Source organism: Amblyomma americanum, chromosome 1 (genome assembly GCF_052857255.1).
Source record: "Amblyomma americanum isolate KBUSLIRL-KWMA chromosome 1, ASM5285725v1, whole genome shotgun sequence".
In the NCBI taxonomy this organism is placed as follows: domain Eukaryota; kingdom Metazoa; phylum Arthropoda; class Arachnida; order Ixodida; family Ixodidae; genus Amblyomma; species Amblyomma americanum.
Genome location: NC_135497.1, coordinates 116,472,859 through 116,489,696, shown reverse-complemented (window position 1 = coordinate 116,489,696; position 16,838 = coordinate 116,472,859). Strand labels below are relative to the sequence as shown.

At 46.4% G+C, this 16,838-nt stretch overlaps 1 protein-coding gene across 1 annotated transcript in view; it reads right to left on the bottom strand.

Annotated features, from left to right (window-relative positions):
- LOC144113512 (terminal nucleotidyltransferase 4B-like) overlaps nt 1-16,838 on the bottom strand; it is a 62,533-nt gene that overhangs the window by 12,652 nt on the left and 33,043 nt on the right. Inside the window, exons 2-3 of the mRNA XM_077646615.1 lie at nt 4,900-5,023; nt 964-1,010 (exon numbers count right to left, since the gene is read on the bottom strand). Of these exons, the coding sequence (XP_077502741.1) occupies nt 964-1,010; nt 4,900-5,023 (171 nt within the window). The remainder of the gene's footprint in view (nt 1-963; nt 1,011-4,899; nt 5,024-16,838) is intronic.

Genomic DNA, 16,838 nt, shown 5'->3' with positions numbered 1-16,838 from the left:
TGAACAAGTCTCTTGCAGGGTACAAAAGACATGCTTGGCAATTATTTTGTTGTCACTACTACATGTGGCTAGGTCCTAGTACAGACTAATTTAACTGCTAAACAGTAAACAAAAACAAATGATGGTGCTAGGGTTTCCTGGAGCAGTGCCTTCCTAAACACTGAATAGCAAGAACATACGACTCCATGCTCTCATAAGCAGTGTTCTTACACTGCAATTTCACCTCAGCTGCAATTCCTTGATCACTGCTCTACGTGCAGTCACTAGGACAGTGACATACAGCACTATATGAGGCACAGCATAAAAAAGGGTGATATTGCCCACAAGGCTGGAGCCAAATAATTCGCTGCCTTTGCTCTCAAAACCAGAAACACGAACTACAATGAGCAATGCAATGTGGCACCACTAAGAACAGCTACAACTCGTATGCATACACATGTAAAAACAGTATAAAAAGAAACAATTAGCATGCAGTCAATGATATCTCCTGAGGTATGAGTGAGAAGCACCCCTTTATCATTTTTGAAACAACTTTCTTTAGAATGCATGATGCCCACAGAGTCTTTTCAAAGTTCAATACAGAAGTAAAAACAAAATTCGTTCAGTTCAAGCCAAGTTTTCCCTTTACAAGTGCTCATACCTACACCTTGGGGTGCCTGAATGCAGGAGAAGGGCACATGAGCAAACTTGTCTCTTTCGGTTTAGATGCACCACCATGCCTCATGAGGTAGTACGAAGTCTGCCAAGGAGCAAAGGGCTATCTCTACAGATGCAGGTGAGTAAACCATATGCTTCTCAATGTACTGCAAAATCACCACCAGCCTTCACGATAAGCATTTAGTGGCTGTCATTACCCAATGCACAATTGCCTAAATACAGTGGCTTTACCTATAAAACAACAGTGATTCAATACACATTGCAAAGCTACATAGAAAAGGAATGCCATGCTCATGCTTCATTCACCTGGTAGGAAGATAAAGGCCAGTCCGGAAGCTGCCAAAAATCTCCACCTGAAAGTATTTCACACCATGGAAAAAAAAAAGGGGGGGGGGGGGGGGGGGAATAAGAATTATTTCCGTAACTTACAGTAAAGAGCATCACTGTGCAAACTTGCAAATACAAACATTCGACATTTTCATTCCCTGTATAACAAAAACTGTGGCCACAATGCAAACTTTCATTTCTCCAGCTATATTATTTGGAACAACAAGCATTGCAAGCCAGGACCGTAACTGCAATGCAGTCAATCATTAGCTGAAATGGCACTTTTCAATTATTATATATTTCTGGTGCATAGTTTGTTTGTTTTTTTACTGCTGCCAGTAAAATCACTCAGTTTTCTTGAAGCATCTACATAAATTGTGAGATAACAGGTAGAAAATGCTGTGCTTTTGCCACAGGCTTTACGAAGAACATGCTCTGTGTTGTACATTAAGCGTATCACATCAGGCCAAAGGCAAGAAGGGACAGCAGTTACTTTTATGGGTAGCAAATACAAGTGACTGAAGGAACAGCGAAAAGTTGCCACTGCAACACTCGCTGGAACATCAGTGATTTTTAAGATTCAACACTGTAGGTGTTCCATTTTGTGTGTAAAAAAATGCACACTCGCAAGCAGCCCTTTGCATCTCATGCACTGCTGTTAGTGGAGAGTGATGACAATTAGCTACTACAAAACAAAAGAAATATGTGCATGGTATTTAAACTCCACCCTAACTTGATGTGGTCGAACTGTACCTACAAACCAAAAAAAAAATGCTTCCACGAGTATGTTGTTCTCACGCGCTTATGAACTGGAAGTGTCCCTGTGCTCCACAAGCCTCAGAGCAGCAGGACTAAGTGCATCTGCACCTGGAAGCTTTGCATACAACAGATGTCAGTAGCTATTTTGAGGATGAAGGAAAGTCACCACTTACAATGGTGCCTGACATACAGGGCGATCCAAAGATCACAAGAAAAGTAAAAATTCGGCCAATCGAAAAGTTGAGACAGCAGACTGATGAGGTTTTCACAGAAATGCAAAAAAAATTCTGGAGGTTTTTTAGTAACGAAAAACTGGAATAGAATTGCAATGCTTTCGCATTGCTCACATGCAGGTTCCTGAAATGCCCCTGGTAATTTTATTGCAAAATAGTTATGGTTGCCACGAAGAGGCAGTGCTCCAGTTATATCAGTTTTTAGAGTGGGCAACAGCACCAACTGCCGGTCAGAAATGTGGCAATAAAATTTTAAGTTAAAGGGACTATGCAATGAATAAAAAGTCGCTTGTAAATGTTTTCAATGCTTAGAAATGATGCTAAGAAGCATTCACACCAAGTATGAGTCTTCGGAACTGAGCCAGCAATTTATTATGAATTTTTAAAAACAGTGTTTTTTAAAATTCGCGGGCTGATTGGTGTGCTCGTAGTGAGATTTTGAAACTAAAATCGTGACAAAAAACGTCACTGTACCCGTGACGTCGCCAGGCCACCACATGCTCATTCGCTGGAGCCACGGCAGCCACGACGTCACGGGCACACTTCCGGTAGCCGTGAAAATCGTCTGCTCATGCCACCGCGCGACCCTCTCGGGCAAGCGCGAGCCAGGGCATTGCCTTCGCGCATATGGTTTCAATTTTCCTCTGCCTCCTCCTTCTGTTGGGAGTTCCGGAGCCACTCGCAGTGGCTCGCCGAGTCGCAACTGTCGTCGCTGGCGTTCAGCCGGTACGGCGTGAACACATAGGGCTCGATGCCCATCGCGGCCTTAAGAGCGAGCAGTCGCGCCTCGAGGTCCAGGTCCATTACTGCTAACTACAACAGACGACAAGCAAAGAAGCCCGACGCGCGCCGCAATCACGCCGCCGACGCTGCTGCTGGGGTGCTAGGAGCGACAACCGGAAGTTGCAAAAAAAACGCCAGCGGATGACGTATTCATGGGCGGGGCTCAGACTCAGAGCTGTTTTCTTTATTTTTGTTTGGTGCCCCGCGTGTACGAGTTGAGGGGGAAGAGGAGGAGCGTAATTTTTAATCGCCTATATCTTCAGTGTTATTGATTCTAGCTTAAAAATTCTTGCGTTGGGGTGACGAGTGATGAAATGCCTCTCTCTCGTCTTCTTTACGTAATCTCAATTTATTGCATAGTCCCTTTAATAAAAAATATCCTTATGTATGCACTACTGTACTTTTTCGAATGATGGAATTTATTTTTTCTATGAGTTACGGAACACCCTGTTGATGAGCTGCTTGCAACAGAGCTCTGATGGCTTAGCCTGAATTAATCAGCTAAAGGTACAGCTCAAGGTACACCATATTGCATCTGATGCCACATAAGCAACAAAGGCCAAAATTCAACAAACAGAGGGTTGTCAATGGTTATGACAGTTACACTTCCTGAAGCAGTGTTTTTTTTTGTGGATGCCTTCAAATGAGATTTCTGCAACACAACATGGTGGCACCCAACACAGGTTAAGACTGCAACAATTATTCGGTCGCAAAAAAAAAAGTGAAGAAATAGCAAATGCTCACAGATATTTAGTGTACTGGTGATGGCAATACATATTCAGATTTATGAACAAAGTTTCATCGTACCAACAAAATAGTGACATGCAACTTGTACAAAAGAGACTAACGAAGATCTCCAGAAAAAGGCCAGTGTATGTTAAGGTGCAACTGCAGACCTGAGGGTAAGGTACTGACAAATCCAAGTGCCAGTAGCCAAATTATAGTACCTAACAATATGCAAGACAAATTCAGTGTTCTGACTGATATCTGTAACCAAGACCTCAGTGAACAGATGATGGTGAATTTTTATGGTGCAAGGGCATCTGCGGCCAAAGAGTGCCATGGCACAAGTTGCTTTCATCTACTCAGGGTGGGGTGAAGTCCGATTCTCCAAGCATTCACCCTAAAGAAATCGAGCACCAGGCCAGGGGAAAGCTTGCATCTAATGTACCATCGGTGGGTACCTGGCAGTAATAAAGTTCGAACCCTGTGCCTCCCACATGCAAGGCAGATGCTCAAACCTCTAGACCACCGCTATGGTCTGCCTCATAGTGAACATAAGCTGCAGAAAGAGACCAGACCTGCAACCTCTGCATTTCATACATGTACTACGCTCTCATAGCTAAGCTACAGTGGTAGCAATACAGCGCAATCTACTGTATCACCGGTGGGTACCTGGCGGTACTGGAGTTCGAACCCTGCACCTCCTGCATGCGAGGCAGATGATCGAACCTCTAGGCCACCGCTATGGTCCGCCTCATAGTGAACATAAGCTGCAGGAAGAGACCAAACCTGCAACCTCTGCGTTTCATACATTTACTATACTCTCATAGCTATGCTACAGTGGTAGCAATACACCCCACTGCATTTTTGCTTATATATTGATGTGCCAAAATATGAAGCCTTGAAAAAAAGAAAACGTACACTAACCCTTGATCAGGTTGCTAGCAGATGACTTAAGCACATTTTTAGGCGACCAGCTTTAACGAAATGCCATTCTTTTAAATTGGCACTCAGTGCTATTACCAACAAAGTGTGCCAAATAACTGCCTCAAATAAAGGGTGACACACTCAAGACACATGAAATGATGTCAACACAGCAACATTGATTTGCCCATAAAATGGAAAAAAAAAACAGCTTGATATAATAAACATCAAATCAAGGCTACATGCAGCAGAGTAAGCAAGCATCACAAGGCACAAGCTTGACAAAAATTTACTGCAATGGAGTATGAGAGTATGGCCAATACATAATATGCAGTTCATATGTTTCACCCCATTAGCAACATGTTCACCAGCATTACCCTGGCACTAACAAGGATTAATTTACAACAGCCACAGCTGCTTTGCTTTTCCGAATATCAGGATAGCAAAAGGCAAACCATATTTAAATAAAAAACGAATGATACTGCAAAAGCACCTCAGCTTGTGGCCAAAGTCCAAGGATGACATCTTTTATCCTCTGGATGACCCCCAACCGCATCCGATGCTCAGCTGGAGTTGGCTGCATGTATCTGTAGAACTCTTCAATCTCATCATGAAGCCTACAATAAAAAAAACAAAAAGCAGCAATGACAAAGTGCCGCAATTGTAAGCACAACAGCACCAAAACATCCGACCTGGATGAAAACTGAAAGCATGGCAAATGCTCTCATGCCACAGAAACACTTCGGGCCACTGCAGTGGTGGGCTCCAAATCAATTTTTCCCACAAGAGACAATTTCCACCGAAATCTCAACATACCGGCAAATTAGCACTTCACCTCCACTGAAATGCAGCTGCTGTGTCTGGGACCGAAATCGCAAGCTTAGGCTCAGTAGCAGACTACCACAGCCACTGAGCCATCATGGCTGGTGCACATACGTGACAATAACAAAGTTAAACTCTCAGAAACCCCAGCTTGAACTCATCTCTGCCCCTGGATTTGATTTTCTCCTGTTATCCCTTTATTCTTTCTTCAATACATATAAATGAAATGACCACCAGTATTCCACTAACACTGCAAGCACTTTAGAAGGACTTGCAAGCGGGCTTGCTGCTGCATACTTAGGAAGAATATTATGTCGAGACAAGAAGCACACAAAACAGGCCTATGTCTTCTTTGCTCCTGGAAAAGGCTCCCATTTCTTTTCCTGCCACAATATTCTTCCTTAACCAGACCCTCCTACAGCAGGATACAAGTCAAGAAGGCAGTGGCAGGTGCCCCTCAAAGGAAGCCCTCAGGCCAATGGTTAATCCCCTAAGCCTGACATCGCACATGGCTGGCAGATCACTCCATGAAATCTGGTTAAACGCAACATCATGACACCCAGTTCGCCCGTGTGAATCCCGCTGCTCCAGCGGCTGCACATGGCACTCGCTGACAATGGCATTTCTTTCGATGAGATCGACGAACGTCTCCGGCGTGAAGCTAGTGAACGGCGATCTTATTACATGCGCTATCAACTTCAACAAAGTGGTGCGCGTGAATCTTGCGGCACAGAGTGATCTCGCTGTTCAAGCCGCACCACATCGTCGGCCATTATAAATGGATCGAATTCAAACACTGTCGTGTGCCCAGACTTGTTGGCGATGATCGTGCATGCCATCTGTCAGCGCTTCGCACGCGCAGATGGCACGCGCAGATGACCAACTTGCTCTGTCAGCCGCCACTTGTTTTTTATGTCGCACACTGTTACAGTGGCAGCAGCCTGTTGGCTGACCTGCAGTCATCCTGCAGCAGCGTTCCGATGAGTAAAGTGTTACGGTGTACTAGAATATTATATCTAGTTCACTATATTAGTGTACTAGTACTATATTAGTGTACCATATTAGTGTGCTTTGTGGTCGCGTGTGAGTATCAGTGCCATTTCATCATGCGGCGGCATGAGAGTTTCACGGCTGCGTTCAAGCTCAGGCTTTGTAATTACGCGCTGGAGCATGGCAACTGTGCTGCCGGCAGGCATTTCGGCGTCGACGAAATCCGAATACGTTATTAGAAAAAGCAGCAGAAGCTAACAATGTGGGGGGGAGGACGCTTTGCTCGTGGATCGTCGAAGCGTGGAACTGTATCCCCGACCGGGTAGTGGCCAAGAGCTTTAAGAAGACCGGCATATCCAATGCTCTGGATGCAAAAGAAGACTCTGTGGGACTGCGAAGATGGTGCTAGCGACGACACTGCCGTTTCCGACAATTAATCGTGGAGCAATGACAGCGAGGTTTTAGACTTGGAATAGAGTAGCTGCTGAATGAGAAAAATAAAACGGCAATGTGCAGTTCATGTGATGCCTATGCAATGTGTGCGTTTATTACAAAGGTAAGCCTTACTCATGATAGCTATTGTAAGAAATCTGACCTGCAACTTGTTCTGTTTGTTTTCGGTGCTCGAAAATTTTGAGGAAAATTTACCCCATGCAATGATCCCACCTGTAAACTTGCGTTAATTTTTTTGAAAAAAAGAAAAGGATTGCACTTACTTCTGCTTAAGAGCGGAAATGCGAAAGCCTTTCCTCTCTTTCTCCCTCCATTTTTCTTATTTTTATCATTTGAAATTTTGTTTTTATTTTTACTTTATTATTTTCATTTTGATTTGTTTTCCTATTTTAAATTTTATTTTTTACTAAGTAAGCTTTTTCACATGTTTACATTGTTTTTCATGGAATCAGTCACCCAAAACCTGCTTCAAACACTGCATTTATTTTCATTAATGCAATTTATTTAAAATTCATCAACCACACTTTTCCCATTTCAAGGTCTACTCACGCACTACCTAACACAAACTTTTACACGTTAATCTACACAGAACATGCGGACAAAATTTGCTGACACTTTTTGCTCATGCGATATAACCATAGAATGCTTTCGTGTTAAAAAAAGTGTGATTATGCGAGTAAATACCATACTAATAGCCCATACATTAAACCACCTTCCTTTAGACTAGCACCCCTCTTTGGACAGCAGGCTCGCACCAGCTACAAAGCAACTCCGACAAGCATGCCATGCCACAGCCATGCCGAATTGAGCTGAACGACAATACACAGAAAACAGGATGTGGAATGGGCATTGTACTTTTTTTTTTTCATTCACTGCGATCATGTGAACCATAATCGGTGGCAGCATGGACGTCGCCTCGCACCTACACTTTGGCTTTCATGACTCCCTTCGCTTTTACGGAGCCAGCCGTTAATGGTGAGGAAACCCAGTGAGCGTGTTCATGCGATAGCACATGGAGACTTTGGAAGGGAAAGCCGTTGGTTATTTGTTATGAGGAGAGAGAACGGTTCAGTACTCGTCGCACTCTTGCTGGGAACAACAGCGTCGTAGGAAAAGGGATAAAATAGGGACTAAAAACAGGAAGAGTAAGGTGCCAAAGCGGAGGGTGCTAATAATTTTGCTCCCTTGAGGTTCTTTAAAGGTGCACTGACATCATACAGCACACAAGCATCTTCCGCATTTTAATTCCATCAAAACGCGGCCGTTACAGTAGAGATTTCGTCCGCTGTTCTTATGGTAAGCTGGCGAACGCTGCAGAACACAGAAGGCCGGAATTTCAGCCCACGTCCTCGTGCTCAGCAGCTGAATGCCACAGAAGACGCTGCCACGGTGGTAGCGAGCTTGCACAGTATATGTATAACGCCGACACAACACCAAACCCACACAATCGCCCATTGTTGGAACTGGTGCTTGGAAAAGACCTTAGTAGTTTCAACTGTCTAAATTTAGTGACACTTCAGTTGTGGTACGCTGATTTAAATTCGGAGACAAAGTTCGCATAGTGCCGAAGTACATGTTCTGGCAGTGCGAACGTGAACGGGGAGCATATAGTGTGAGCAAAGCTTATGCAGCTTATGTGTGTGCCGTGCAGGACACTGAAAGAAACCGGGAATTTTCCTCCTCACCCACCGCTACCAGAAGTATCCACCAATCAATTCTCAATAACACATGAATGGCAGATGCAGCAACAGCCTGCTTGTAACGTTGAGGGATGCAGGCTGAAACCAACTGCACCAAAACCGATTTTAAGGAAAGGCACAGTAACTGCCTCAGTCTCTGGACACCTCAACAGCACCTTAAGGGAAGGGATGAAAGGTGGAATGAAAAAAGGAAGAGAAAGTTACCTTAATGGGGGAGGGGGGTTCAGATACATTTCTACCACCTGGTATTCTTTAACGCTCACCGACAGTGCACAAAACACAGCTGTCCTCTGCATTCCGCCTCCCCTGAAATGCGGCCGGGATTTGATCCTACGTCCTCATGCTCAGCAGCCGAATGCGCTAATCACTGAACCACCCCAGCGGGTCGAACTGCACCGTCTGCATGCTTGTAAGGAAGCACTCCTCGTGCCAAACCATGACACAGCATCTAAAGAACCCACGGGGTTCAACAGGTCGTTGCATGCCTGCGCATTCATCATGACCGAATACAGTGCTAGTTGTATTAGCCAAGGTAGGGTGGCTAGAATTGTTTAAGTGTGAAGAGGATGAGTTTCCTTTGTCGAAAGTGACCCCTCCACGTGCCACTGCCATCAGTGGTGCTGATGCTAAGGGCGTTGTCACACAGTCGCTGCTCATGCAGGGAGGTAAGCGTGCAAACAGTGTTTAGTTCCACAATTTGAGCGCTGTGCTTTGTCATTAGGATGCCACCGATGAAAAAAGGTCTCCGCACTGGTGGTTTGTCCCACAATGCAATTTTGAGCTCCAAGTTGTTTAGTTATTCACCTAACAGAACTGCTTTCTTTGTTAGAGCAGATGACAAGCAGGTGACAAGAGAATTCTGCTGTTTGCTGGAATCAATGACTTCTTTGTCTCTTCAACACACTATAGCATTTGTAAACCTCCGATTTAACGGGAACTGGAGCACTCATCAGGTGCTCGCATGGTATACTCTGTTTTGAGTTCGTGACTTTGGTCGATGCCTGCATAGTTTGACACAGCTTCTTGAGAAACAAGTAGTAAACCACGATTGATGCAAATGTGCATACCTACATAATGAGGTTTTCTTTCAAGTCCTAAGCCACTCTTAGAGACATCAGTATACACCCCTATGCGCAGTTAGAGTGCTCAAAACAAGTGTGGATGTCTGTATAACACGTGCCAAGACATGAGGCAATTGTATTTCATCAGTATTTTGTGTGCTTAGCGTACTGCCACACTCACATGACGCATATTTGCTTTTTTTTTTAGAGAAGAAAAAGAGGCAGAACTATGTTTGCACACATCACATTCAGTGGTCTCCCTCATGCCACTTGTTCTGCTCTTTCAAAGATCACTGCTACGTGTACTAAAGAAACAGGTAAACAGAAATGTTAAAAGAATAGTAAAAGCCGCCTTCCACCACCAGCAAAATGGAAACGTGTGCTTGTTCCAAAGAGAGAATGCTGATGGCAGTCGAGTCGCATTTAGTCAAAGGGAGATTTTGCATACTAAACAAAGTGCAAGAAACGGGCATTTTCGGTCAGCCCACTTCGTGAAGACAGCGAAAGTGGTGCTGGAAGCTAGCAATATTCCATGAAGCAGACAAACAAGAAAAAGCAGGTGGTGCGTGGGTGGCAGAAAACAAACAGAAACAGACAGGAAGGGGGGGTATTAAACAAAGCTGTCCAGAAAGGGGAGATAAGGTTGAGTAGGTTGGGAGCGGGTGTTGGGCAGTAATAGTCTGGGGAGAGAGAAGAAAAGGAATACAAAACGATGTAAATAGAAGGAAAAATGAGGAAAGGAAACAACAAAGACAAAATCAAGCGAACAAGAGAAAGCAGATAAAAGTAAAGAATTAACTAGAGAGAAGTGCTGCAAAAGGCAGCAAGTGCTATTAGAGGTCTACGGATATCAGACTTTGGAAAAAGTTACACTAACATAGACCCTCCTTTTTTCCCCTTTATTACAAAAAGGGGGCACGCAAAAAAGTTGCAGAGATTGCAGTGCATGTAAAAGAACCCCACACAGACAGAAATAATCCGGAGCCCTCCACTAAGATTTTACTACACCTTCTCAGCTTTGGCATGAAAAAATCCACTAGTATTTTGCTGCATGAACACACAACAGTGCAGTCTGTGCATGTAATTCTCTAACTGGGAAGCAAACGAAAAGCATGGAACACTTTCTGCATGTTTTAAAATTTTCCAGAGTACCAGCGCAAATCAACATGCCTTTTTTACAGCATATGACCTTTAAATTCCAGCTCGTGACAGGCATCTAAGAGAGATAAAGACACTCTGCTCTTAGCCACTGCGGCTCGACGAACCCCAAATACATAAGACAGGTGACGGTAACGCTAAACTCAACTGCCACATTTGAGGAAGCAGAAATGACAGCAACATAATTTACTAACATCTGGAGGGAAAAACAAGCGCGAATTATGCTTTTTTCGCCGCACACAACACTGCGGGACCTGCTCACTCCTACGGCTCCCACCTCCAGCGCCCCCACGCAGCAGGAGCGCGTTTTGGAGCCAACTTTCGGCGGCCGCTTTTCACATCTCAAAAAAGGCTAGCAACCCTAGCCAAGTTCCAGTTCCCCCGTTTCGCGCAGTCGTCGCTGGTATCGTCCACGGAGGTATCGTCCTGTCCACATGCTCAGATCTTTTTCCGTTTTCCGGACGGAGAGTGGTGGAAACAAACAGAGACTGGGAGCGGAGGAGGAAGGCGGAAAGCAGGAGGGAAAGGCGCCGAGGAGAAAGGACACGTGGCGGCACGTGGGGAGAGCGGTTGCGCACGCATATTTTTGCTTGCGTATTTTTTCTTTCAAATGATGCGTTAGACATCATTACATGGACCACCGCGTGATATTCACCTGCGACCGCTAAATAACAAATTAATTCCGGTTTCATCAACCGAACTTTTACACGTCAGTCATCGTTTGGTTTCATCAATCGAACGATGACCGACGTGTAAATGACCTTCAGGTCACGTGAGGCATGAAAGAAACTACAAATATAACTGCTGATACGTCGTTTGTTGTCATTCGGGCTCTTGAAGCAGGCTGGTTTATATGTTATGACGCATCAGCATTTATATTGCAGGTGTTTTCGTGCCTCACATGATATCACAGCCATCGGTCGGCTGACAAAACCGAGGGTATGACGCGATAGCGTAATGGGTTAATTCCCATATGCAGAAGGTCATTCTCTGCATTCATAGATCAGTGGGAGTCCTCGTACCCCTCCTAGCACAGTGGTGCAGTGGTTAAGCGATGCGCCACTGCCCTGCGATGGCAGACACTCCCAGCGGTGGGACTTGTGCGGCCCAAGTTGCTTTTCCCGAGTGACCAAAATGGGCCGGTTGTGATGACAGACGCCGCAAGGTCACGTGACCTAGGTGGCTCTCTGGGGACCACCTGCTCACAACGCCAACATCGGATTTAACGCTGTCGTGTTAAAAATTGTTATTTCGCGGCTGTACGCGAATACCACACGGTGATACATGTATTCTATTGTCTAATGCATGATTTGAAAGGAAAACACGCTACAAAAGATAGGTGCCTATAGTCCTGTGTAGTAGTGGCTGCGGCAGTGATAAAACCACCAGCGGCGACGTGGCACATCAGCTGCGCTGCAGAAAGGCCACGCATGCAGCCGTGGTTGAGTATCGTGCTTGGAAAGCTGCACACATGCAGGAGGCTAAGCCACAAATGTGTGGTGGTTCAGAGGGCGGACGCTATCGGAATGCTGCCCACAAACGCAGCCAACGCAGATGGTTGAGCTCTGAACGCTACACGTATGCGGTGGCCAGAACCACAAACGTGTGGCGTCCTGAATAGAGGATGAACGCTCTCAGGACGCAAATGCGCTTGCCGACAAGATCAAGACCTTGCCCGCACATTTCTCACACCATAATGCACTCATCACCAGAGGTGAGCAAATGCCCTAATTTTTACCTTGCCTCACTCACCCTCACTTTTGAATCCATGGCTCTCCCTCGCCCTCATTTTAGAAAGTTATCCGGCCCTCCCTCACCCTCACTAACAGTCGTTTTAAAACTATTATTTGTAGTCGGCAACTTCTGGCGATATTACTGAGTAATTAACATACAAGACAAGCCCTCAAGGCACTATTGGATGAGAGGTTAGATGCTTATATTGTTGTGTGTGCCCGTGTACGTGTGTGTGTATTTTTTGACCTAATACGTGAGAAAAACCGAGACAGCTACAAGTTGAGCCCAAAGATATCACTCTGCCTTTACTTCTGGCCCCCACTTCGTGCATACATGTGCCCAGCACTCAACATTTCATTCTTATCTACATGCGCTGCTAAAATGAGTCAGCGTGTTGTTGTGTCTGTACAAAAACTAATGTACACCAGAATATTTAGAAAACAATGCAGTAGCGTTTACCATGACAATTACAATAAGTGCTAAGCCCAGAGTAGACTGATAACAAGGACAGTGTGTAGGTCGCTTAATTATCATTACCCAATGACATTGCATAGCACTGGGTCTGCTGAATTTCACTGCTTCTAATCTCCCGCCATTTCCTGCTGTTTTCTGCATGCTCATCTAATGATGCTTCCACGCGCACGGATGAAGAGATGATGAAGACCATGCTTTCAAACTACAGCATGAGAGACTGGCAGTTTAACACTCGTGAGCGTGGGTACATGATGACGACGACAACATTGCAAGCACAGCTCGATAGTTTGGCAGTTCATACAGGCAGCATGTTCAGATTTCTCCAACTGATCGTTTATCTGAAGGAAGTATATGAACCAACCTATTTTAAATCGGAGTGGCATTCCCTCTTGGTGATGTGCGCAGCCTTACCTCGCGTCTAGTACTCCGTTGCTCCGTCTTTTTGCGGTACGTTTCGTGGCATTTCCTATAAGCTTTGTAAATAATTTAGTTAATGTAAATAGAATATATTTTCAATATAATAAATATCATGCTTTAAAAATAGCTGTGGCGATGGCGTAGTGGTTGGAAGCTGCGGCCAGCGGAACAGATTTTTTAGCACCGCCGCGGGTTCGGATCTCGCTCCCCCAGCCGTGAAGTTTTTTATTTCTTTAGTGTCTTCCCCCAGTGCGATGCCGGCTTTCCGCTGCAGTGAAACTCTTGTGCTGTCGTTTAAAATAAAACATTATTCAGGCCACTTAAAAATAATAAAGATAAAGATACATATACGAGTATCAAAAAATGCAACATTTGGGCTGAATAATGATAATCACTAACTCCCCAAGTCTGGAGTGAGCAATTCTTGTGGTGGCCATTTTAGTGCCCTAGCGCTTCCACTCCACTGAAAAGCGGTTGTCTGTCCGAAGCCTGCTCCTAGCATGTGGGCCACCTTGGTCATACGACGTTGTGACGTCAATACAAGTTGCCCACCGAACTGCAAGCAAACTGCCCACCGTGGCAATTCAATTAATGATTAGTCGCGAGAGATTCCTCAGGAGCAACATAGGTCTCATAAGCCCCACCGATGGCAGCACCTGCCATAGCAAGGCAGTGGCGCGTACCTTAACCTATGCACATCTGGGCCGGACACGGAATCAAGACTCCCATGGACCTGTGAATGCAGAGAATTGAAATTCTACCACAGTACAAGTCTAAAATGATGCAATATCACGCAAATTTACATAATATGATATATCAACCGAAGTAAGCCAGTTAAGGTCAAGCAAAAGGATACAAATTCAAAATAAACCATGCAAAACCAGGGCTAATGGTACTAGCGCACGATAATTCGTGGTTAGCCCCAATCAAGCTAAACCACCGGTGATTTTTTTGCTTGCACATCTACGCATTAGCCAAACGCTGAGTGTCAATTCCCTACTGCGCCTGCAAGAAATTTGGTTCACAAAATCAGGTGCGCAATTACGTGGTCACACGTCTCACCAGGGAAAGAAATACACCAAGGGATGTTTCTGTCATTTGGAGAGCAGTACAACTTTTGTAGCGAGAGCTACATTATGGTATCATTTAGAGCCTTCAGCGTGGCGGTGGCACGTGACCGTGACGGTGGCGGCGCCGCCACCGCCACGTGGTGACGTGGTGCGGAGCAGCTGCCGGCGGCGCGGCGCCGTGGCTGATCACGTGGTTCGTCACCTGGTTGGTCACGTGACCAGGCACGTGGTGCGCCGCGGTGAAACAGAGCTGCCACAGCTGTGCGCATGCGCCGTGTCAAGTGGGCCGAAGATGAAGACGGAACAGCCATCGAAACGGAGCGGCGAAAGACACTTTGCAATTCAACTGAGCAAGTTCCACTTGGCCAGCTGTAGCTATCGCGACACTCCAGGCTTAACCAGAGTTAAACCACCGCCATTTTTTTTTTTGTAACGAGAGCTACATTACTGTAGCCGCTTCGCCTTTTCAACATGATCGCACTTTCGTCGTGGTCGCACCGCACCGCTCGGCGCGCCATCTGGCACGACGTCACTCCGCCGTTGCGCTCGTGGAGCAGACGCCGCTCGCCTCGCCAGTTGCGCGCATGCGTAGTAGAGGGTGTCGCGAATTGGTAGCGCGTCCCCGACTTTCCGAAGGGGAACGCTATCGCATGCAGATGCGAACAAGAGAACAAAGATCAAACAAAACGAAGCCGGATTTATAGTTTAAAGGAAAAGATAATCTGTCTTCCTCTACACCTCGGTTTTCTGACACGTCAGCTCTACGCTCCTCGTGCTCGCCGCGCTCCTTGTCGCCGTCGCCTCGCACACACCCTTCACACGCGCAACGCTGGGCTGGCACGCGCAGCGCTCCGCTGTCCGACGCACCACTGTCGACGCACCGCGTTCGCAAATCCTCCGAGGATCTTTTGTGCACCTCATAGAGGGCGAGGGGGTTCGGCGTAGCGGGAGGCGAGCCGCAGCGTTTGTTCGGCGTCGCTTCAGCGTCCCGTCTCCGGCGTCGTCGCTCGGAGCCCGCAGGAGAAGGCGACCAAACACATGAGGGCATACGAACTGGCGTCTCCAGACGAGGGGGTGGGGAGACATCGTGGGTAAAGCCCCTCAATTATCCCCTGTTCGTAGCTAATCATCCCATTCAGCGGCGACGGGAACCTTATGCGGGGGCAAGCGGGACAATAGTAAGAGTATAGAAGGGGCGCTGCTGCCTTCGCAGAAACGGGCCGCGGCTTTTGGCCCTACCAATCCCCACGTACGAGGTATTTCGGGCGCCGACGCTGAGGTCTGGCCTCGCCAGATACCTGCGTCGCCCCGCTCCAAGCGCCGAATTTTCGCCTCCGGCGACGCCAGTAGCCCACACGCTGACGCGGCGCCGAAGAAACGCTGCCTTGTGCTTCGGCCGTTATGGAGAACGACGAGTCGGCTAGGCTTAAAGAAGCCAAACTTCGGCGTCGGAACGAAACAAGGACGAGACAGCGTGCCGAAGAGACCGAAGAAGAGCGTGTCAAACGTCTCGATAAGCGTCGTAATGACGACGCGGCTAGACGAGCTCGCTTAGCCTCCGACAATGAATCCGCGACGGTAGAAGACGTGCCGAGTTTGGCGTCTCTGAAGGAAGCCAGACTTGAGCGTTGGAGCGAAGCAAGCATAGACAGAGATTAGCCAAGTAAATCATCAGTAGCATTACATCGCTTAACCACAGCGAAGCCTAAGCGTAGTCATGGCCTGTAGCTCTCGCTACCTACCAGGTTTAACCAGGGCTAAACCACAGCTAATTTTTCTTCTTTAGCACCTCGTACAATGCAAGGCGGAGCTAGCGACGATTCAGACCGAGGTGGTTAAGCTGCTGATTTATTTCCATGGTAAGACTACAGCGATTGACTTTGCCCACCACATTGCGGCACCCCTTTCCTATACCCCAATTCCAGCGAAAATAGAAAGATACGACTGTACTGAACTACTCACAGTGTGAATGAAAGACTTCCGCACCAACGCCGCCAACAGGCCTTGATTTGATAGTGGAATTTCGTAGAAGTATTTTTGCGCTGCAGCGAGTTCTGTGAAACCTCACTAAGCTGAAATCGAACTTCGTTCCGGGAAACAAGGCTTAGAACTTAGGAGCTCAACAGCCTTACTAGGTATAATTTCTACATGCTTTACCTACACTCTGGTCATCTGACAGACTCAGGGCTGATAATAATAATAATTAACTGCGGTACGTACCACGGTTCCCGTTGTACCGGCGGCCACCCGCACGGCCCGTCCAGTGCCTCCTTGTTAGCGCACTTTACAGGGTATTTCACCTAAACTTTACACAATTTTTAAATATAGGCTTTTTTAGTTATAAGACCGCTTTTTTCAGCATAGTATTGTCAGCGGTGTAGTACACCACGGCGACGGAGAAGGTGTGCGAATTTCCGCCTTTTGTGTTCGCCTCGTGTACCTCCAAGACTGCAGAAACTACGTATTTCCCGGGAATCTTCACCCTAAGAACTGGCGCTCTAAAACGGGAATTAATAGCGGGCTGCACAGAAAAAAGCGTTAGCCGTAGTACGG